At 44.7% G+C, this 23,610-nt stretch overlaps 1 protein-coding gene across 3 annotated transcripts in view; it reads left to right on the forward strand.

Moving 5' to 3' along the window:
• The window catches only part of DOCK4 (dedicator of cytokinesis 4), a 364,936-nt gene that overhangs the window by 168,398 nt on the left and 172,928 nt on the right, over positions 1-23,610 (forward strand). For all 3 annotated transcript variants that reach the window (XM_088797652.1, XM_088797651.1, XM_088797653.1), the window contains exons 6-8: positions 2,618-2,766; positions 5,762-5,846; positions 12,761-12,912. In XM_088797652.1, the coding sequence (XP_088653778.1) occupies positions 2,618-2,766; positions 5,762-5,846; positions 12,761-12,912 (386 nt within the window). The remainder of the gene's footprint in view (positions 1-2,617; positions 2,767-5,761; positions 5,847-12,760; positions 12,913-23,610) is intronic.

Genomic DNA, 23,610 nt, shown 5'->3' on the forward strand with positions numbered 1-23,610 from the left:
CTTAAAGGGAAAGCTGACCTGCTGGGTTTCCTTCTCATGCAGGATCCAGCTCCCTTCTCATCTGAGCGTTCTCTTAAGTACCAGAGGTGCCGTCCTTAGGAAACCAGGCCCATCCTACTGGACAGCTGCCGAATGCCTTCCCCAACGGCAGCACACGTGACCTTCACTGGGACAGTCGGTGCAAGGGGAGCTGGCTCTCCCCTTTGCTGCTTGAGATTTGACTCATTTTATATTTTTCTTCTAAAATGTCTGACTTGAGTGGACCTTTTCTCCTGACCATTGACTTTCTCCAGTTTTCCTTGCTCTTCCCTGCTTATTCTTTTATGTGACCTAAGCAGAACCCACCTCTCAGGATCCAATTCCTATATATCAAGGTCTTCCTTTGTCCCTTCCTTCCCCCTTCCCTCCCTCCCTCCCTCCCCCCCATCCTCCCTTCACCCCTCCCCCTCCCTCCCTCCCCCCATCCTCCCTTCACCCCTCCCCCTCCCTCCCTCCCCCCATCCTCCCTTCACCCCTCCCCCTCCCTCCCTCCCCCATCCTCCCTTCACCCCTCCCCCTCCCTCCCCATCCTCCCTTCACCCCTCCCCCTCCCTCCCCATCCTCCCTTCACCCCTCCCCCTCCCTCCCTCCCCCATCCTCCCTTCACCCCTCCCCCTCCCTCCCTCCCCCATCCTCCCTTCACCCCTCCCCCTCCCTCCCCCATCCTCCCTTCACCCCTCCCCCTCCCTCCCTCCCCCATCCTCCCTTCACCCCTCCCCCTCCCTCCCTCCCCCCATCCTCCCTTCACCCCTCCCCCTCCCTCCCTCCCCCATCCTCCCTTCACCCCTCCTCTCTCCCTCCCCGCTTCCCCCAGCTGCCAGTGCCCCCGCACACGGCCCAGGTGGTGGGGAGCTCACCGCTAAGCCGGGCGCACGGACGAGCTGTGACTTACGAGAGCACTGCATCACGGTGCCGGTGCCGTTGTAATGACTCCTAAGGGAGGCCCTGCCATGAGCAGGAGTGAGGCGTAATGAAGAGCTGGCTCCGTGGAGCGCTTACGAGTTGAGCAGAGTGAGGTGATTTCTATCTCGGGCTCAGGGGTGGCGTCACGGGCAACGCTTCTTATTCAGCTGCCACACTTGTCTAACCTGCACTGTACATGGAAACACTTCCAGTTATCAAGCTCTGATAAGGCAGAGGACCCGTCACTACTTTTTAGAGTAAAAACTGTGTTATGACTGAACATAGTCTGGCCCGTCACACAGAAGCCAGGATTCCTCGCGGCTATTGCCTTGGAGGACTTGAGATGCATGGGAATCTCAGCACCTCACCCCACCAATCACTGGCATACTGATACTTTCTGTAGAACGTGAAACCTTAGCCTCTGATTAAGAAAGAGGAAGGGGAATTACTTCTAAAGGGTTTTCCCTAAGTGTCTCTGGGTAAGGGGTGTATATACTTACGTTTTGGTAAAGACAGTATTTGTAGGGGCTAATCCTGGGCCAAGCCCATAAAAAGAACAGTGTTAGTAACAGCTGGTACTTTCCTGATCTTTCTTCTGGGCCAAGCATTATTCTCAGCGTTTTAATATGTTAACTTATTAATGCTCACAGCGAGGTAGGTAGTCTGCAGGTGAGAAATTAAGCACGAAGAGGTTAATCCATCGCCACAGGTTTTTCTCAGCCAGTAAATGGCAACAGTGGACTGTCCATCCGGGCACTTGGTCTTCTGAATCCACGTGCTCCATCCGTGCATCTATCACAAACGTTATCTTAAATCCATAAAACAACCTGACAGGAAGGTAGCACTCCCTGTTTCACAGGTGACAAAACTCATACTCAAAGCCTCTAGAACAAGTAAGTGGCACAGCCAGGATTTGAAGCCAGGAGTTGGACCCATCTTCTTTCCACTAAGCCCCCGTGCTGGATGCATTTCATAGGCGAGCACCTTCAATCTACGTGAATGTTTCATAAGGAAGGAAGAAAACACCATTTTTTAAAGGTCTAAATACTGACCAAATAATAGGAGGGAAAGCCATCAGTGAAAGAGTTTGTGAGCTCTCTGTGTGCCCAACTTCTGATGGGAAAGACAATAAAGCACTAAGACCAACCTGCAAGAAATAACTGCAAGGAATGTTTTCCATTGAACTGGCTTTAGTTGCCTGCAGCCTTGGTCCTGTGAAGGGAGAAAAGAAAGTCAGCAAGGGTGGTCACAGAAGGTTCCCCGACAGAGGTGGGGTCAGGCAGAGCCGTGAGGGGCAGTACCGTTCAGATAGAGCTGAAGAAAGGAGGCTTGGAGGGGGAGAGGGAGGCAGAGCACAGAAAGCCCACAGACGCGGCCGAGCTCCTGGTGTGGTGGCACCGTGGGGACACTGGGCCACGGTGTCTGTGCTGGTGAGTCTGAGCAGTGAGTGGGTTCCTGGGCAGGAGAGCAGCCTTGTGAACCTGGGCGAGAGCCTCTAGGGCAGTGAGTGTGTTCACCAACACGCGGGGAAAGTTAGTGTGTCAGTGAAGAATCTGTCCCCAGAGTGCAAGCACACAGAAGGTGACCTGGACGTGCCCCTCCCTTTCCTCTGGGGTTTCCCCACAGCTCAGTATGGGGACTGACTACTGAGTCTCCCCGTGTGCGTGTTTCCTAGAGGAACGAAGGTGACCTCTTCCACCGGCTGTGGCACATCATGAACGAAATCCTGGATCTGCGACGGCAGGTGCTGGTGGGCCACCTGACCCACGACCGGATGAAGGACGTGAAGCGCCACATCACCGCCCGCCTCGACTGGGGCAATGAGTGAGTACTGGCCAGCGCGGGGCCGTCCCGGGGCGGCTGCACATGGCAGAAGCGGCAGAGGCACGGCCCATTACGCGGTGTTGTTTCCAGAAGACGCCATACGAGCACTTCTGGTTGTCCTCTTTTGGGGATTTAGTGCAAACCGTCACTGCTGGAGCCGAGAACCCCGGACGGGGCTGGTGTGGGCCCCGGGGTGGTGTTTGCTCGCTAGTGCCCTGTGGCCTGAGGTGTGCACGTGTTCACAGACCATGAAATGGTCACGGGCATCAATTAGACGTGGCTTCTGCTCACACAGGTCCTGCTTTCAAACGGGCTTCAGCTTTGGGACGTGTGCTTCCTTTTAGCCTCCCCCCTCCACGTCGTGGTCAGAGGTCACCTGTGAACCCCAGAGGGTGTCACTGTGCCAACAGCTCCTGGTGAGAGTCTCAGGACCGGTGCTTCGTGGGGCCTTTCTTACTGTCGGGACCTCCTGTACACATCTGTTAGCCGACCTGAGGAGCTGCTTGGCAGAACTCAGTGAAAAGCTGCTCTTGACCACCATTTATTTTTAAATAAAACTGGAAGCGACGAAAGTGACAGCCAAGCAGACTAAGTAGTCAGTCCAGTCACTTAAAGCTCTGATCGTTTACTGAGTATGATGGTTAATGTGTGGGTGACAAATTAGAATGAGCCGGCTTTCGCTGTCATCCTAAGCTTGTCTGGGCTGATGTCCAAGGACGTTAAAAGCACGCCCGCTCCAGAACCTCTGCAGCCGCAGTGGTGTCCATCACTGCCCTTCCCCCAGTTCTTCTTCCTTTTGCCACAAGGCTGATGTTTGAATTTCCAGAGTCAAATTTTCAAAGAAGGAATCTCATTGAGATCCAATACATGTTATTCCTGTTTAGACTCAGCATGTTACACCGGCCGCTCATAAGCTGCTGGTCAGTCCTTGGATTCATTGTCCTTAGGTCAGGTGTCTACCTGCGGGCCAGTCGGGTGTGACTCTGGAAGGGTAGATGGTCAGGTGACTAGACTGTGAGTGGTCCCCAGCCCTCCCCTCAGTTTCTCATAGAAGGAGCTCTGGGTAAGGTAGGTGCCATGATTTGTGTGTAGTGGGTTATATGTCCTCTCTCTGCTGGATTTCTCTCCTCAGCAATATTGAACCAGGGTCAGGTTATGTCGTACATTCTAGCCCAGTGGTTTCTCTCGGGAGGTGATGGAGAATGGGGAACAGACACTGTCAGAATCCCTGGGGAAGTAGAGCCAGGGTTTGTAGTAGTCAGCTCGGGCTGCCATAAGAAATACCACAGACTAGGTGGATTAAACTACAGACATTTATTTTATCACAGTTCTAGAGGCCAGACGTCCATGATCAAGGTGCCAGCCAGTTTTGTTTCTGGTGAGGGCTCTCTTGTTGGCTTGCAGGAGGCCACCTTCTCACTGTCCTCACCCGGCCTCTCTGTGCTCACACGGAGAGGAGAAATCCCGGCATCTCTTTCTCTTCTTAGGACACCAGTCCTGTTGGATTAGGGCCACAGCCTCATGACCCAATTTAACCTTTACGACCTCCATATGGACCCCTTCTCCAAATACAGTAATATTGAGGTTAGGGCTTCAGCATATAAATTTTGGGAAGATATAATTCAGTCCATCACAGGAGCACATGGGTATTTGCAAAACAAATCACAGTGCTTGTTGTGATATGAAAGTTCAACAAAAATGAAATAATGGGGGTGTGATTTTTTTTTAAGGTTCCCAAGCAGAAACATAATTAAAGAAAATTGAGAAACTATTTTAGTACCTCGAAGACAGCTCCTACCATCAAGAAGGTCACAGTGTTCCAGTCTTCTTAAGAACAAACATTCCCCAGGGTGGCTGGGGAAGTGCCTGGCTTGACATTAGTGCTGAATTAATAAATTCTACTTAGGAAACCTTTAATTAGGGCACAGAATTTCAGGTTTTTTAAGAAAATACAAAAGTAAGAAAGCGGTGGTTGTATAATTGGAAGTGCAATCAATGCAGGAAGGCATTCCATGCTAGAGAGTTATGATGTTGAAGGGATGCAGAATAAATGATCCCCAGAGAACTAAGTCTGAGACCTGGAGTGTGGTAAATGAGGGCAGTCTGGTAGAGAGGTGTTATCTTGGCCTTGACCCTGGGGCATTGGAAAGGCATCGCGAAGCCTTTGGGATGGTCGAGGGTGGTTAAGGAGATGAATAAAATTATATGGCATTGACAGCAGTTGAGTAACGTGGGTGTCTGTTACCAAGGTCATGGAGGGAAACTGGCAGGGTTGTCCTCTTTTCCTCTGTCCCTGTAAGACATTGCAAATCAGTTCCTCTGAGCTTGGAGACAGCCTTCGGATACTTCTCAGCACAGCAAGCCACATGTCGGCTGCCATGAAACCTGACCATTTTGCCACCCCAGATCTAGAACTGTGCTGCCCCAGTTTCTTTCCACTGCCTTTCCTGAGTCTCTCCTAACGTTGGACCCCAGAACGTGCCATGAATGAATGACAACCACGTACACGTTGCCGGCAATTCTCGTTAGAAATGAGTTAGCTCTGGACATAACTAGGTATTTTGGTACCAGGTCAAATCCTAAAGGCCAGACTTCCTTCTCTGCAACTCCAAGTTCTAGAACAAAACTATGTCCAGCTCTAATTTCCAGCCCAGTCCAGTGTGGGAGGGTTTCTGTGGGAATACTTTGTAGGGGGCTGAAGGCTTCTCACCATATAATACCAAGGCCCCCATCGGCAGAGCTCTCCACGGAGAGTGCCAGCCCATCTTCCCTGATTTTCCAGACCTTGTCGTCTCCTGTTTCTCAGCATATGCCCACGGTCCTGCTGAGTTATGTTGGCTTCCCCCATCATAGTGACAAGTAATACAAGGTAAAAAATATGGGTGAGAAAAGCACGGTGGCTGATATAATTTCAAGGTGATACAGTAAAAAGTAATTATTTTCAATAACTCCAGAAAGGTGACTTTCTCCCCAACTTTTTCAATTTGTTTTCTAGACAACTAGGACTGGACCTGGTGCCCAGGAAAGAGTATGCAATGGTGGACCCAGAGGACATCAGCGTCACTGAGCTCTACCGATTGGTGGGTACAGGAAACGGCGACTCAGCCTCACTCCTCATTTCAGTTCTGTGGTTTCCATGGCTCTCTTCATACTTGCTTGGTTTTGCAAGAACAGGAGGTTCCAGAATACGTTTGGAGCGAGTCAAGAGAATTGGGAGCTGAGGTGACCGTGCCCTGAGTACGGAACCGAGACAATTTTCCTGTCTCGGGACAGCATGACGTTCCCCACTTAGCCCTCAATGTCCACATTCCGGGAAGTAAATCCAAAAAAGTTTTAAGCACATTTGCCAATCTTTGGACTTTTGCCTAGTGTGGGGAAATGCTTACGAATCACGCAGATTCACCATTTGGGTTTCAGGACAACGCTGGGACGAATGGCGTCCAGTCCTTTTCACCGACATGGGAGTCCCCTCCCTGCCCCGTCATCCTGCTTGTACAGACACCGGAGGGCGTCTGCTTCATCTCCAAGCACTGGCCCTGCCCCCCACCCGCCCAGGCCGTCCTTCCTACCAGCTGGGCCTGGGAAATATTCTTAAATACTTGATCATGTCGCCCATCACGGCATCAGCTGTGACTATTTTTTCTTCTTTACGTGGTAGCTTCAGGTCCAGTTGTTTCCTTGGCATCTAGGTTCCCCAAATTGGGTCCAATTGGCCTTGTATTCTTAATACTTGGATAAAAGTTACCTAATCTCTTGATGTCAACTGAGCTCTCTTAAAACCCCAAATCAGACAAGAAGGTGCTTGGGAAAGGCTTTCCAAAGCCACTCCCCCAGCGGGAATTTTACTCTGCTCTAGTTGCTGCTCCATCTTACTGTAATGTTCCTAGGAGGAGCATGTGTGGTAAGTAGTGGACTCCTTTTCAGAAGATCCTGCCTCTTTTGGGGTACCTTTCTAAGCCTATAGTGATTTTCCTAGACCAGTGGAATGTTCTCGAGCTGAGATTATTTGTATCTGAAAAACATTGGGGAAAATCATCAGTAAGTCCATCAGGGCCCTGTCTGATTTGGGGAAGCCGTTCTTTGTACCCTTTCGGTGTTTCTCCTTAATCATTGATCTGTTCAGATTCTCTACACCTCATTGTAGCTGTTGAAATAAATTCTGGTTTTGTGGAGGACCTCTTTACCCTGAGCTTCCGCAGAGGGACGTTTCGTGCTGTGCGTCTCTATGGTGGCGGTGGTCCTGGGCGAGTGTGTAGCATATCATGAGGACACAGTTAACATCAGCTGCGGGGAGAAGGAAGGCAAGAGGATTCTGAGTTAAAGCCCTCACTGCTCCTTAGATTTTATAACAAATTAAACTTGTATATTTTATTTGTCAGTCACGTCCTCTCCTGGGACACCTTTATTGTTGAGTATCATATTTTGTCCCTCACTTTTTAAAAATCTCTCACTCAATTTGTAGTTTCTTTGCTTTGGAGGGGGCACTGTCTCTCATACTTCTTCTATCATGCCCAGATCATCCTGGATTGGTGCTTGGGGCTTAGTGAGCAGTCAGTGTTTTTGAGGGCGTTCTAGTATTATGGGAAGACCATGGGGTTTAGATCCAAACAACAAGATTCAACTTCCATCTCTTCCTTTTACCAGAGCTGTGGTCTTGCACCTATTGCTTAATCTCTCAGAGCCTCAGTTTCTGCATCTTTGAAATGGGAAGATGATTCCAGCATGATTTTTTATGGAGATTAAGAAATGAATATAGAACGCCTGTCCTTGACAGATGATGTTTGCAAAGCACCTAAGCATTCATTCGATTTTCATTTCTTTCTCATCTTTATTTTATCCTTATCAGACAGGCAAGGTAGCAAGAGTAATTGATACCTTGTATGCTAAACTTAAGATTAGATTTGGCTGTATTCAATGACATAAATAAATAATAGAAGCCTAGATGTGATAGAAATGTATTTCTCTCTCTCACAATATGCAAGTCCGGAGGCAGGAATTTCTGGACTTCTTTGTGGTTTCACGACATCAGAAGTCGATGAGTGGCTTCCGTCATCAAGAATACTTCAAACAACAACACATCTGCAAGAGGTCTAGCCATTGCATCCAGCAGTAGGAAGGAGAAAGCTCCTTCTGAGTTGATTCAACTAGTTTAATGAACCTTCCTGGAGATTCCGCATAACACTTGCTCTTCTGTCTCATTGGCCAGGACACAGTCACATCCCCATATGTAGGTAGGGATGTCACTTATTTGATAAGCTACTAATCATGTCTGACACAAATACATGATCTTTACCTAGTCTCATTTTGTGTGCTGGTAATTTTATCTCTGTTCTTTTCACTTAATGTCATATATGCGGTGGCAAATTGATTGCATCTTTCAACATTCCAATTTGTTAGTGGTGCTGGGAGTGCCACGTTGATAAGATGTGAGGGTCACATCCGGGCTGTGATTGATTGGCAATGTCTGCTCTGGGTGGGAAAAGACTACCATTAATTTGCAATGACTGCCCTGGGAGGTCTTTTTGTTTTGGGGTTTTTTTGTTTTTGTTTTTGTTTTTTTAAGTATTTTATAGCTCAAATTCTAGTCTACAGTCTTCATTTTACTAATGGGGAAATAAAACATTGTGATTTTACATGAAAATTTAATTTCTCCTCAGTAATGGTTGCATTGTACTGTTTCTAAAGCAAAGAAAACAGCCCAAGGAAAACCCAGATGATTGTGTCAGAAGGACACGTTATCATCTTTAAGGCAGCTTCCAGTTCCCGTTTCTGTCCTGGCCTAGGGTGTCAGGGTATCTGTAGCACTAGTTGTCTTCTCTATTAACTTCCCCAGGCACCACCACCAATCCTTTCTTGGTGGGGTTTTGGCCATTTATTATCACTTGTGAATCAAGGACCACGGCATGGAGGGAAAATGCCCCAACAGAGAATGTTTGATTAATTGCTGCCATGTCTCTTTTTTTCCTATATCTTCTGTGTGTCATATTCGAAACACAGTTAGCATCTCACTAAACCCATATTGCATCATTTAAAAAACTAGTCTTGCTTTAGGGCTTGATGGCCTTGTTAGCAGATCTTTCTCACCTACCTGTGTTCATCTAAGCAGTGAAAAGTGCAAAGCCTCACAGTGTTAACATATGTCCATTTGGAAGGTTTGGTTTACTGTCAAAGGCCAGACTTCAATCCTTCTATGAATGAAGAGAACCTTATTAGCTGGATTCTCTGGTTATTTGTGCGTGCACAGTATCTTCTTAGGAATCTTTATTGGTTTATAAGATCATGTTACCTGGTTGTTTTGTGATCCTTTGTGGGTAGAACACTGGTTTTCAAAAGAGGCAATCTCCCTACCCCACATTAGGGGATATTTGGCAACCTCTGAAAACACTTTGGGTTTTCACAGTTGTGGATGGTGCAGGACAGGGCTGGGGTGAGAAGCTTCTGGCATCCGGTGGGTAGAGGCCAGAGAAAGCTGCTGAACGTCTTACAAAGCCCAGGACAGCCCCCGCAAGAGACAAATATCCAGCCCAATTTGTCAGCAGTGTTCAAGTTGAAAGAGCTTGAGGGAAACGACTTACCCAGGAACTAATGCATATATGAAGATTAAACATTTGCATCACTCAATAAATCTTTGAACTGAATCTGTTTATTTTCCTAAACAAAGGTCCAGCTGAACTGTAAGCACATTTATGTAGGTGCGTTTGCAACGACAAATTATTTCGGAGATGGATTTTTGTCTGTATATTAGCTCCCAAATTATAGCTCTTGAAGTGTGAGCATGCCTTGTAATTTTGTTATTGTAGCAATATTTTCACAGAGCTATTTTTGGCAGTTCCCCACAGTAGTGAACTACCAAGAGATGAGCAAGTCATTATAATCTGCTTAAGTCCAAACCCTCCCCAGATCTGGAGGAATGGTGGGTGAGGGGAGAGCGTGCGCGTTGGGAGGACCCATGTCACAGGGACAGAGGCTGAAATCTGGCAGGCTTATTAGCAGCATGCATGCGAAGACCAGAGCTTCCAAGGCACTGATTATATAAAAGCTACAACAGTACATTTCCATTCAGCTGCTATTTGCATCTCTGCACATGATGTCAGTCTGTGAGTCTCAACCCTCATTGCACTTTACAGTCACCTGGGGAGCTTTTAAAACGACCACTGTCTGGAGCCCCATCCCCTGGAAATTCTCATTTAATTGTTGTGGGATAGGACCTGGTCATAAGTATTTTTTAAAAGCTCTCTTGGTGATTCTAAAGTGCAGCCAAGGTTGAGAACCACTGAGCTGGATATATTGGATTCTTTGCATGAGTAAGGGAGCTAATTTTTCCCCTCAGTTTTTAGTGAATGTAACAGTTGATCTGGGAAATTGGCAATGTTTGATGTGAAGACCAGACAGCTTTTTTTGATGTCCGTTCTTTTCATAAGGTTTGTATATTTGTTTCTCCAGCCTTAGCCTTTGGTAGGTGTTCATGTCTTCCTAGCAGTGTGTGCTTGTTACCCTGAACTTTGAAGTGAGTCAGTAAATAAGTTGGCAGCTTCTGTGGAAAAACAAAACAAAAGTTTTGTGAGTTAAAGAAATGTAGTTTTATGAATGTATTATATGATGCTGCTTCTGCCCTGGTTAAGACTTTTAAGAGCACAAAATAGATCAACCTTCATAGAAAACAGGCAGAACTATGCTTTTTTCTATAGTTAGAATATTTTTCTGTAGGGACTTTTTTCTAGTAATTACGGCCAACATATAGCACAAGGGTGAGTTCCATGTTAAAAGAAAAAGGAACCTTCTCTCCACTGTGTAGAGAAGTGTCCAGATTACCTGTTGGGTATACAGTTTAGTCAATTGCATTTCTTTAACCACTTTTTGAATAGTTCAAATTAAAAGATAAAAGCATGACAAAAATCTGGTGATTTTATGCTGTTGCATTTACAAGTGTAAATTTACATGACGTCTTTTTTTTTTTTTTTTTTGGGCCTTCAAATGGTGGCCAGTCCGCAGTTATTGAACTGTACTTAGAAGCATAAAAAGCTGGCTAATGTAGAAATGGGGTTAAGGACCGCAACCCTAAGCAAAGGACGTGATTTGTTGACTGTGGAGTTAAAATCCCTGAGCTATTCTTTTTTTAACTGTCGAGTGAGTCAGAAGAGATGGCCTCATCGGGAGTCTGTGTTCTGAATGGTCTTGCACGATCTCATCGCCTGCCCTGTTAATACACAGCCTTTGCCTGTTTTCCCTCTAGCTTACCGTTAATCCGCCACTCAAAGCCTGGTCTAACAACAGGCTGGACCATGAACTGTTTGTAACTGGTCCAAGCACAAGAAAGACGAGTAAATGTTTACAAGCGTTTATAATGTTTTGACATTACCATGACATTTTCACTATATATGGTGAAAGGATTGCTCTCCTAGTGGATTGGCGGTTGACACTCCTGTCCTTTTGCTGCAGGTAGTTTAAGAGGCACTGTCCAGGGGATTCATGATTCCTGCTTACACTTCAGCTCTCGGCTACAGTGTCACTTTCCAGGAAGCCTTCTCTGACTGCCCAGAGACAGCTCGGTCCCTTACAGAGTCTCATGGCAATCCTGTGCTTCCCTCTGTTCATCACAACTGCGGTGATGCCCGTGTTTGTTGACATCTGCTCCCCTAGTAGATACGCTCCAGGAAGGCATAGGCTGTTCATGTTTTCACTCATCGTTGCATTCGTAGTGCTGAATGAATGATCGTCCCCATGTTCTCTTCAGCTCTGGAACTTTGGGTGGTACTTTTCCTCTCTCAACTTGTGGGGGAGCTCTTACTTCCGGTCCTGCCGCCCAGGTGTCACCTAGGCTGGCTGTGTTGAGGACAGAAATGACAGATGGGTACAGATGCTCGTCTCAGCTTTGGCTACCTCACTGGCTTTCCGAGGTCGGCCTCCCGAAAGGACCACGGCGCGCTAGAAACATTTACTTGCTCTAGTCGTTGAATATCATTTGCCATAGCCTGTCTCAGAAAACTACTAGAATTTTACAATTAGTTTACTTTAAGAAAACTTTCAATTATAGGAAATGAGAAGTCATAGCTGCATTGTTTAGCTACCATCAATGAAACGATCATTAGATTATAATTTAGTCTGACGTTTCAATGATGACTAATTTGTTCTCACCCGGGAGTTGACAAGGAAACAGCAGAATGCTTGGAACTTCGTGCTTCTTGAACCTGCTGAGTTGGTATCCTTTTAACATTAATGATTAAAAAAACAAATTCTTAGAACAAGATTCCTTGATGGTTTGCAAACCTCATAGTTTATTATTTTAGAAGGTGGGAGAAAATTTGGAATTTAACGTCAACTAGATACCAAAAAAAAAATATACAGACGGTACTCGACTTACACTGGTTTGACTTAAGATTTTTCCCCCCAAATTTTATGATGGTGTGAAAGCAAGATGCATTCAGTAGAAACTGTGCTTGGAGTTTTGAATTTTGATTTTTCCCCGGGGCTAGTGGTACAGGGTACATACTCTCTCGTGATGCTGGACAGCGGCCTGGAGCCGCAGCTCTCAGTCAGCCAGGCGACCACCAGGGTCAACAGCTGATACCTCACAGTGTCCTGCATCGCCAGCGGTTTGGGAATATTGTGTTTTGTGTTTTCACATCCCATCATGTCTATAAGACGCCCATCTGTCTCTCTGCTTCTGGTGAGGAAAAGAGGAAGAGGAAGAAGGCAATGACTCTTGAGCTGAAACTCAAGATAATGGCCCAGCTGTGGGCTAATGGGAGCGTTCTGAGCCCTTGTAAGGTGGCCGGGCTGAGCTGTGATGTGCGGTAGGTCAGGTGTATTAAATGCATTTTGACTTACGGTCCTTTGCACTTACGATGGGTGTGTCGGGACGTAGCCCCGTCATAAGTCGAGCATCAGTGGAGCACAGGACGTCATGAGCGCACTGCAGCTCCCTGGTTGTTGGGTTCCATTACTTTCTTCAGTCCATGCTGACCATGTTTTTTTTTTGGGGGGTGTCCTTCAGATGGAGCATCGACATCGCAAGAAAGACACCCCCATGCAGGCCAGCAGTCACCACCTGTTCGTGCAGATGAAGAGCCTCATGTGCTCTAACCTGGGAGAGGAGCTGGAGGTCATCTTCTCGCTCTTTGACAGTAAGGAGAATCGACCCATCAGGTAACTGCACGTGGAGGTGTGGCTTGGAGCTCTCAGTGTTGGAATCGTGGGTATTTGTAATTGGCAAGCGTTAGACTATATGACTGTGTGTCCTCTTTCCCTCTGTCGGCCTCAATTTTCTCGTCTCTAGACCCCTGTGAGGTCTAAGCTTCCTGTCCTTTGGAGGCTTCCAGCAAAGTTGGATGGGAGGAGGCATGCAAAAGTTCTTTGAAACACTCCAAAGGGCTGTGGAACTGAAACCATTATTAGTAAATGAAAGTGTGGCATTGATATCGGGTCTATTATTTGTTCAGTTACTTTGTATTGATAATTCAAGGGAGGTACAATATCTCTAACATCTGAAGTTTGTTTGCTTATCAAGGTCAACACATTGTACTTTTCAGATTTTCAGTAAACAATTACATTATTCTTACGCCGTCTGGATCAAATGATATCAAGAGATGACTAAAACACTTTAAAGTTTCAGAGAGGTGAAATGATAGACAGTTTTCTCATATATGTACACACGTACATATTTTTCTCCTTAGTACTTTGAGTCTTACCTGTAGCTGTTCTCGTATGACGAGCTTCCAATATTTATTAATAGGAAGCACTTACAGTGGATGTTTCTGTGTGCCTTAAACTTTTTCATATAGTTGTTTTAAAGTTGAGCACAACACACACCATCTTTTACATTAAAATGTTTAAATTTAATTTAAATTGTATCATAGAACTCACACATAATGACCCAATGATACCATGCTTTAATAAAACACATATTAAAATAAATGCTGACAATTTTTAAGTAACACTGAGCCACATGTATTGTTTTAGAAACACAAAAATAGTCTTGGAGTATTTCTTTTCTGGGAAAAAAAAAAAAAAAAACTTTTTTTTTTTTTCCCCATAGTAAATATGCATGAAGTTTATTTTTAATGAATTTATAGCCACAAAATGTTTGGAGAATTAATTTATGTTTATCATCACCTATTGGTAAGTGTACTTTCTATGTCTTGACTGTGTCCACAGAATTGAAGGGTGGTGTTTTGTGCAGCAAGGACAGAATTTATGAGGTGTGGAAATAACAATGTTATATAGTTTCAAAGTCTACTTTACACTGTTGGGAGATGAAACAGGGAGTTAGACCACCGTTCCCCTTTTACAAATGAGCACTACTTACATGGGAAGATAAAGGCAGGACAAACGCATCTAAGTTACAGCTTAGCACTTGCTTTAGAAATGTGGGAGGTCATTTAGGGAGAACACCTGCTTACGTGGGGAAGTGTGTCTTAGCGAGCGTGGCTTCTAGGTAGTTCAGTCTGACAAAGAACTTCATAACAGTGTCTGCATGATACATGGTCTCTAACATTTAACAAACTATATGGATGCAAAAGGAAGAAACAGTCACGCTTTTGCTCGTTCCTGTGAAGCTAACATTTCTAGGAATACAAATACCCCATTGCCACTAATGTTTGCACTGCATTAATTTGGGAATATTAGCTTGTCTCTCAGTTTTGTCTTGATCAAAATTTCTAAAACATTGTTTTTAGGTTTTGATCAACAAAGTGCCCCTTGTTTTATTTCTCTACTTGCTGAAAGTAGGGGGAAAAAGTGGGTTATTTTGGGTGCATGATCCCCAAAATATTATATGTTTGGTCCCCAAGTTCAGGCTAGGAGCTAGACATTTTTACTGCTCTGTAACGTGGTTGGGCAACCATATGTGCCTGCCTCCCGCTCCCTTACCCACTTTCCCTTTCCTCTTCTTTTCCGTCTCTCCCTCCCCCTGCCTCTTCCTGCTTCAGCTCCATGGCCCTCCCCCTCCCTTTCCCTCTGTCACACACACATGCTCCTCTGTTATCCCACCTGATATGTAATGACCCTAGGACACACCAAGCCTGGATCCCCCTCCCCTGCTTCTACTGTCTGAGTTGGCCCTACCGCTCACTTCCCAATGCATAATCACCACAAAGGCCATTGGCACAGGAATGCCTAAGAATGAAAATACATGTCACTAGGTGTTTGGAACAGTCTCGGGTTTATTTGCTCATCTACCACCCCCCACCCCTCTTACCCTCTGGTAACCACTAAACTATTGTCTGTGTCTATGAGTTTGTGTTCTTTCAGTTGTTTGTCTTGTTCTTTTGTTGTTTTCGGTTTATATAGCACATATCAGTGAAATCATGTGGTTCTCTGCTTTTTCTGCCTGACTTATTTCGCTTGGCATTATAATCTCAAGATCCACCCATGTTGTCACAAATGGTCCTATTTCATCCTTTCTTACTGTTGAATAGTATTCCATTGTGTATGTATCACAACTTCTTTATCCATTCATCTATCGAAGGACATTTTGGTTGTTTCCATGTCTTGGCCACTGTAAACAAAGCTGCAATGAACATTGGAGCACACATGTCTTTATGGATAAATGTTTTCAGATTTTTTTGTGTAGCTACCCAGGAGAGGGATTGCTGGGTCATATGGTAATTCTATTCGTAATTTTTTGAGGAACCTCCACGCTGCCTTCCATAGTAGCTGCACTAATCTGCGTTCCCACCTATACTGTTTGAGGGGTCCTTTCTCCACAGCCTCTCCAACATTTGTTATTATTTGTCTTGTTGATGATCGCCATTCTAACAGGGTGAGGTGATATCTCATTGTGGTTTTTATTTGCATTTCTCTGATGATTAGTCATGTTGAGCATTTTTTCATAAGTTTATTTGCCATTTGTATGTCCTCTTTGGAGAAATGTCTCTTCAGGTCCTCTCCCCATTTTTCAATTGGGTTGCTTGTTTTTTTGTTGTTGAGTTGCACGAGTTCCTTGTATATTTTGGATATTAGCCCCTTATCAGAGGCACTGTTTGCAAAAATCTTCTCCCATTCAGTTGGTTGCCTCTTTATTTTGTCGATGGTTTCTTTTGCTGTGCAGGAGCTTTTAAGTTTGATATAGTCCCATTCATTTATTTTAGCTTTTGCTTCCCTTGCCTTTGGAGTCAAATTCATAAAATACTCTTTGAACTCAAGGTCCGTAAGTTTAGTGTCATGTTTTCTTCTATGCAGTTTATTGTTTTAGGTCTTATGCTTAAGTCTTTGATCCATTTTGAATTAATTTTGATACATGGCGACAGATAGCAGTCCAGTTTCATTCTTTTGCACGTGGCTTTCCAATTCTGCCAGCACCATTTATTGAAGAGGCTGTCTTTTCTCCATTGTGTGGTTTTTGCTTCTTTGTCAAAAATTATCTGTCCATATTTATGTTGGCCATATTACCCAAAGCAATATACAGATTTAATGCTATCCCCATCCAAATCCCAATGGCATTTTTTAAAGAAATAGAACAAAAAACCATCAGATTTGTATGGAACCACAAAAGACCCCGAATAGCCAAAGCAATCCTAAGAAAAAAGAACAAGGCTGGAGGTATCACACTCCCTGACTTTAGCTTATATTACAGGGAAACAGTAATCAAAACAGCATGGTATTGGCAGAAAAACAGATACACAGACCAATGGAATGGAATTGAGAACCCAGAAATAAACCCACATAAATACTGACCTTCTTTTAACCACATCCCCTTTCAGTCTTACCCCTTTTCAGTCTTTCCCTTTGCCCCAAGATTATTTGGAGGCAAATCCCTGACATAGTATTATTTGCAAATGTAAATATTTCCCTGAAAAAGGGAACCTAAAGAAATGACCATCTGAAACATTAATATTCCCTTAACATCATCAACTATCTATTTCCACTCAGTATTCAGGTTTCCCCTATTGACTCATACATACTGTTTTACAAATTCCAAGTAAATTCTTTGTATTTTACAAGATCCAGATAAGGTCCATATGTCGCAGCTGGTTGAGAAGTCTCTTAAGTTACTTTTCACCTATGGTTTCCCTCTTCCACTCCCTCCTAGTTCCTTGTAATTTATTTGTTGAAGAACGCTGGTCACTTTTTCAGAGTTTAAAGTCCAATTCAGTGAAAATTAGTGGAAAAAAGATGGTATAATGAAGTGAATGCTTTTGCTGTTAAATAAGATCGCTAGTGCTGCAATTTACAAAAACATACAGTATGTATAATCCTGATGACATTGGCCTGACCCCTGGTCTCAGGAAGTTACCTTTTGCAGGTGCAGGTGGTGGGGCCATGGTGTGCACAGCCTGCGGAGGTGTGGTTAGGAAAGGTGGATGGTTATCCCTCTCACAAGGCAGACAACTGTTAGGATGGGTTTTTAAAAATCTTCCCCCCATGAGGAAGTTTATTGAGCACTAACCATCTGCCAGACTGCATTCTAAATGTGTGAAATACTGTGGAGAAAGGGAAAAAAAGAAAACCCTTCCATCCCCTGGATCTTTTGGCTGGTGGAAGAATGAAATTGACATGAGAGAGTAACAAGAGAAAATCTAATTTTGTGCGCATGAGAACCCCACATATGTGAGAGGTTCGGAAACAGAAAGGGGAAATGAGGGCTAGATGACATTCTGAGCGAACGATGAGGCGAAGCACCTTAGAATTTCAGGTCGTTGCAAGGCGATAGGAAGAGCAGCTGTTCCGTAACGAGTACTTTGCCCTGCCCTATAGATGGTCGAAAAGGTCATCTCTGATCATCTCTCATTCTGGGCAAGGCTCCGAATTCAAGGTTTTCTAGGTAGTTGTGGGGGTGGGGGGTAGTCTCTCTTGAGCCCGCAGGGTCTTGGCTGCCCTTTGCTGAGAATAATCCGCATACCACAGAGGCGCATTCTGGGTAATCGTTCTGAACGTTGCCTCATTTTATCAGCACCGATTTTCTAGGTGAGGAAGCCACGCACACCAAGTGAACTGCCTAAGCTTACAGAGAAACTGGCAAGAGGCATCCCAAGCGGCAGTCGGGCCCCAAGGCCCACCCTCTGAATCTCCACACGCCGCCCATGGCTTTGGCCACCTTTGTCCTCGTCGGCCTCAGGACGCGTCTGAATGTATAGTTGAGTAGGATTTTATTGGCCAGAGTTAGGGCTTCAATACGGCTGGTCTTCATAAGTTGTTATAAATTATTGAGAATAATGACATGGGAACTAGTATAGGGCCTCAGAAACATTCTGTGCTTTGGAAATGGGTTTTCCAAATGGAGTCCTTCTCCAGATATGTTAAGAAGAGCAGAGTAGTGGCAGCCCTGTGTGTGTCAGCGATTAAAATCTTAGATTCGGTACTTGCAGGTGTCAAATGCAAAGGGAGCGAACATGTGCCAATTATCCCCTTGCCTTTCACTCAGTGGGACAGTGAAGCATGTGACATCTCCTCAGCACCAGGAAGGGTACAGTTTCTGACCAAAACTTAAATTGTCGTTGAAATTGAGCCATATTTAGAAAACCCATTAATTTCACCTCACAACCATTTCTGCCTGAGGGTGGCCGAGAACGGGAGGCCTAGGAGCCCGTGGTGGCACCTCTGTTGTCCCAATGCAGGCTGTTCTGACGGCATTTCGCTCACGTGCACCTACCCCACACTTTTCCAGTTTGCCTCCCTCAGTTGTTTGTGTAAGGGCACCAGCCCAGGGCCCCCTGCAGGCCCAGCTAGATGACACTCAACTATCAGCAAAATAGCCAGAATTTATTTATTTGAGTAATGTACAGCTTTGATATGATTTCTCACTATAAAAGATAATTTATTAGTAAAAAAAAAATAGTTTGCCAACTTATGTTTCATATGAGTAAAATATTTTTAGAGGACATGTATCTGACTGAGAGGTTGTCATTTCCACGTCCACAAGGTATAGCTGGAAAAGTCAGGGACTCATTTCCCTAGGTAACATCTGTAATTTTATTTTATTCTAATTTATTTATTAAAACAACAACAACAACAAAACACATAATGCTTACGATGTGCTAGGTACTGTTCTAAGCTCTTTAAAAAACACTAACTTATTTTCCCTTGTAACCACCCTATGTGGTAGGTACTAGTAAGATCCCCATATTTTCATAGATGGGGAAACTGAGCCATAGAGAGGTTAATAACTTGCCCAGGGCTGCACAGCCTCCTGTAGTGGACCTGGTATTTTATCGTGCTCAGTATTTGTAACCACTGTTGTATACCCATTCTCATCTTCAATATTGATAATGTTCTATATTCTTCTTTAATCAGTTTTTACGCAGTGTATAGTAAGGGGTCTGGTAAGGGGTGTTTTGCTTGTTTGTTTTTTCAGAAACAAGAGTGAGAGGGGCTTGTGCTTGTTAAGAACTGACAGGAAGGGCCCAGGGGTGTGGTAATGGCCACAGTCTGGGAGAGGGGACGTCACTGCTGGACCAAGGTCTCTTAGGCACCAGGAAATAAGCTTGAGATTGCAGGTGGGGGATTAGGCATGGGCCCGAGGAAGGGATAAAGTGTGTGGATGAGCATAAACTGAGGCATAGCATTGGGAATATCAGGGTTTTTCATAGAAAGGAATCAAACGACGTCACATGATATGCTGCAAGTGTCTCCTTTGTCTTGCACTTGAGATTGGCTGTTGCACTATTTGGAATAGAAATAGTCAGTGTATGTGTGCTTTCCATAGGCTGAGCAGCTATGAATGTTGTATTAAGTCTTACCTTTCACATGTTGATGACAGGGGCCAGTGAAAACAACACAGCTCATTGGTTGCCTACCTCCCTTAAAACTTCCATGACTTTGCTGGTGTATTCTAAGGCTGCATTTACCTATCTTGTAAATTTGTTTCAGGGCTAGTCCAGCACTGTATTTCATTCTCATCAGAGAATATTTTTAATAGGGCCTGAGTGTCACCAGTGGGTGTAACTAAGCTCGCTCTAGGGCTGCTCATGTGTACAAGCTTCTGGCAGAGGCTTTCACTTGAGAAACTAGCAGCAGGATAGCACTTCTGGGAAAAGTCTTATCCTGGTGGTTAAATACAAAACGTCTTATCCTAAGAGTTTAATTAAGTTTACTTTCTGCTGGTACCTTATTCACATACTTCTCTGAAGTTACGTATTATATTTTTTTCCTACCATTATACAGCTAAACTCTCCATTTTGTTTGAGATTCTTCATTTGTATATACATTTTACACGGCCTATAATTACCTCCTTTTCAGTAAATCATTCCAATTCTGTCACTGAAGAAAACTATAACTGGTGTATATTATTGGTGAGGCACAGGTATTTTTTAGTGTGTGCTCATCCTGAACTCTGAAACAGCTGAGTTTCTCTCCATCCTGTGTCTTCCTGCATCTTGCACAGGCACCACTGTAGAGTATGTTAGAGCCCAGGCTCTGGATTTAGAGGGTCCAGGTTCAAATCCTGGCTTTGCCAAGCAGTGGCTACATCAGGTTGGGCGATTTTCTCTTATGTGTTAACTGAGGATAATAATGGTACTTTCCTCATTGGGGATTAAATGAGATAATACATACACTTCGTAGTGTATTGCTGGACACATGATAATTGATCAGTAAATCTTAGCTATCATCATGGTGAGGATTTTTAAAAACCAAAACAGGAGCTATACGTTAACATAACCAGAAATGATATACAGTGTTCAGTCTCGGATTCCTGAAGAAATCAGGTATTCCAAGGAATTGTTGTTGATGCTTTAGGTATGTGTCATTCTATATGACTTGAAAATAATATTGTTGCTAATGTATTGGGCAAAACTTAAGGGCTGTTCTCCCGATGGCCTAGGACCTTTGGTAGTCTGTAACACACATGAGCTTTCACTCATCTATGAAGCAAAGCAGGCAACTGTGAGAAGATTCATATTCTGTGAGAGGAAATACCTTCTAAGCCTCAGCAAAAGTCTGTGTCTATTTGAGGGCCACCTTCCAGGAACCGCTGAATTAGTAGAGGTTCGTCCTCCCAAAGGTGAGGGAATTCTCCAGTCACCAGAATGTACTGTGACCTTTAACCATCCGTGTTCATCACTCACTCATCACACAGGTGCATACGAGACTGTTGTGTGCCAGCAGTACGGCGTCCAACTGGAGATGCAGAGGTGAACCCTGGAGCAAGTGGCAGGAGGGGTCCGGGGCACAAGGAAGGAAAAGAAGAGGGACACATCTGCTGACATGGGGGGCAGGGTGATGAGGGCAATGAGGTGGGCATAAGTGTTAAGATGGAAACAGGAGACCGGGTTTGTCGGCTCCATCTTTTGTAAGTACAGTGGGGAAGCCCGGTCCGCTGGTGTTTGAGAGCAAGAGAGAATGAAAGCAAGATGAGAGCTGGATGTGAGTTGCAGGAACAAGGTCGGTGAACTTTGAGCAAAAGTGTGATAGGACTTGAGTTCATGACAAAAAGATTGCTGAGTGAATGGAGAGCCTTCAGATGCCGGGGGAGGCATCTGAAGCCGGTAGTGAGCCAGGCCCCCAAGTTACACAGCTTTTCCTGGGGGTGCTCAGGAAATGGGGATCAGAAGCAGGGGCTGGTGGGCTGGGAGAGTGAGACATTACAGTTAAAAAAGAATGAGAAATTAGGAACTTAGCACAGCGATGAGGAAAGTCAAAGGCATAACAGTCAGAGCTTCCAAGGGTCTCTTCAGACGCTGACATACATGATCTCATAACCTTTTTACTCTGAAAGGAATTAAAGAACTCATGCTTCTTTTGAAAAGACTCAGTTACTGGGAAATTTCTTTTTCAAGCGCTTAGAGAAGGGAGAGAGAATAGATATTCAGCCCAGACTCGGAACAGTGCTAATATTTTTGCGTATATGTTGCAGTCTGTACACTGTTTAGAGAGCAGATATGGTATTTTTAACTCGCTGAGTTCTGTGCTAGACTTTCTCATTTCATACATTGTTTACGGCTTCTCATTGTGTGATCACATATGTTGGGCATCTCTGTCTTTACATAAATTAGGATCACTTTTTGTTTTGAACGTTGAAAGCTAGTTGGCATAGCTCTCTTTTTGTAGTTCTATACTATCAAGTGAACGCAACTTCATAACCTCTCCAAAGCAAGACCACAGTGGAGGGAAATAGCCTGACCGTCGTCTGTGCGGGGGTGCGACTGAGCACACAGACAGATGTGGAGGGCCTTCGGAGGTCCCCCTCAGACTGTGGTAGTGTCGACTCTTCCACACGAGACACACCGGGGGTGTCTGTACATCAGGGTCCCTCAGTGACCCTCCCCCAGCCCCCTGTCTGAGGGCACTATTGCTTCCACCCTCCCCCTTCTCCATCCGATTCTTCTGACTGCTGTCACTTCCGAGTTCATCAGATTTTGCAGTTTGCTCCCCCTTTGGTCACACTTCTGTGTCACATAGAAAACAAATAATTGCTTTAGAGAGGCGGTGATGTCCTTTATAGGAGAGATTTTAAGGAATGGCCCAGGAGGAAGATCTAAATTAAAATAGGCAAAGAGCTAACTTTATTCATTCGGAGACTACCCAGGGGAGAAGTGATCCAGTCTTTTTCTCTCGCGTCTTAAGAGCCTTACAATTCCAATTACTTTTGAAATGGTAAATTACTGCGTTATTATAATAGCAAGTGGCTCTCTTTTACACTTTGCTGCAAGCACTTACTTAGGCTACTGGTCTTTTTACCTAAACAGCTCCGCGCTTCAGAACGGAACCAGAACGCCTTTCCACCCCTATTCCTGGGTTTCAAAGACGACCAGATTGCTATTCTTTTCACCAGGATTCTGGTCCTGTCTGTCTGTCCTCCTCTGCCATGTCTGCCAGCTGTAGGGAATTTGCATTAATTTAGTTTCCCTAAATTCCCTACGGAGAAAGTTACAGTCACACATAGCAGTGCACCTGGCAAGGGCTTCTTTGGAATTCAGTGCCATGTAGGTAGTAAGATGATTCCGCGCTGACAGAGGGCTTCTTCCTGCTACGGCCCTTGTGAGACTCTTTTCTCGGCACAGGGCGTGACCCTGTCCTCATCCTTGTGTCCCCTGCACCCTTTGGAGCCCTGGACACTGGCCTGTCGTCGATGCGGTTAGAGGAAGCTTACAAGTCTGTCGTTGTTGAGGCAGAGCATTAAAAGATCGTGCCATTCCTGTCTTAATCTTGTCTCTCCTCATTCCGCTCCAGTGGGGTGTGCTTATTAATGAGAGAGAAGCCACGGTGTTGAGTGCATCAGAAATGCTTATGGATGGAGTGCTTTCATGTTACCCCGTGGGAATCGGAACTGCCCTCTCAGACCCCTCTCTAAGGGAGCATCTTTTGCAAAAACGGTCATGCCAAACAAAAAGTAAATAAAAATTGGCAGGTAAATATAGAGCATCTTTCCATGTACAGTTTTTGCTTACAAGTCAAAAGGATTGTATCTTCTTTTAATTTCCGTTGAGCATCATAGATTTCGCACTATTGACGTTTATCCTTTCATCAAACAATTAATTATCGCTTTCTTCCTCAGGGCCTGGCACTGCTCTGGGCATTGGGGAACACATCAATGCATAAAACAGGAAAGGAAAAATTTCTGCCCTCCCAAAACTTATGAGCTGTTCATGTTTAAGACACTTTTAAGCTTTAAGTTAAAAGATACATATATATGTATATATATATATATATATTATTAAAGTTTATTGGGGTGATAATTGTTAGTAAAGTTACATAGATTTCAGGTGTACAATTCTGTATTACATCATCTATAAATCCCATTGTGTGTTCACCACCCAGAGTCAGTTATCTTTCCATCACCATATATTTGATCCCCTTTACCCTCATCTACCACCCCCCTCCCCACTTACTCTCTGGTAGCCACAAAGTATTGTCTGTGTCTATAAGTTTTTGTTTCTTTATTTGTCTTTTTTTTGTTGTTGTTTTCAG

The sequence above is a fragment of the Rhinolophus sinicus genome, chromosome 4 (assembly GCF_057876585.1).
Source record: "Rhinolophus sinicus isolate RSI-liver-muscle chromosome 4, RSI-T2T, whole genome shotgun sequence".
Lineage (NCBI taxonomy): Eukaryota > Metazoa > Chordata > Mammalia > Chiroptera > Rhinolophidae > Rhinolophus > Rhinolophus sinicus.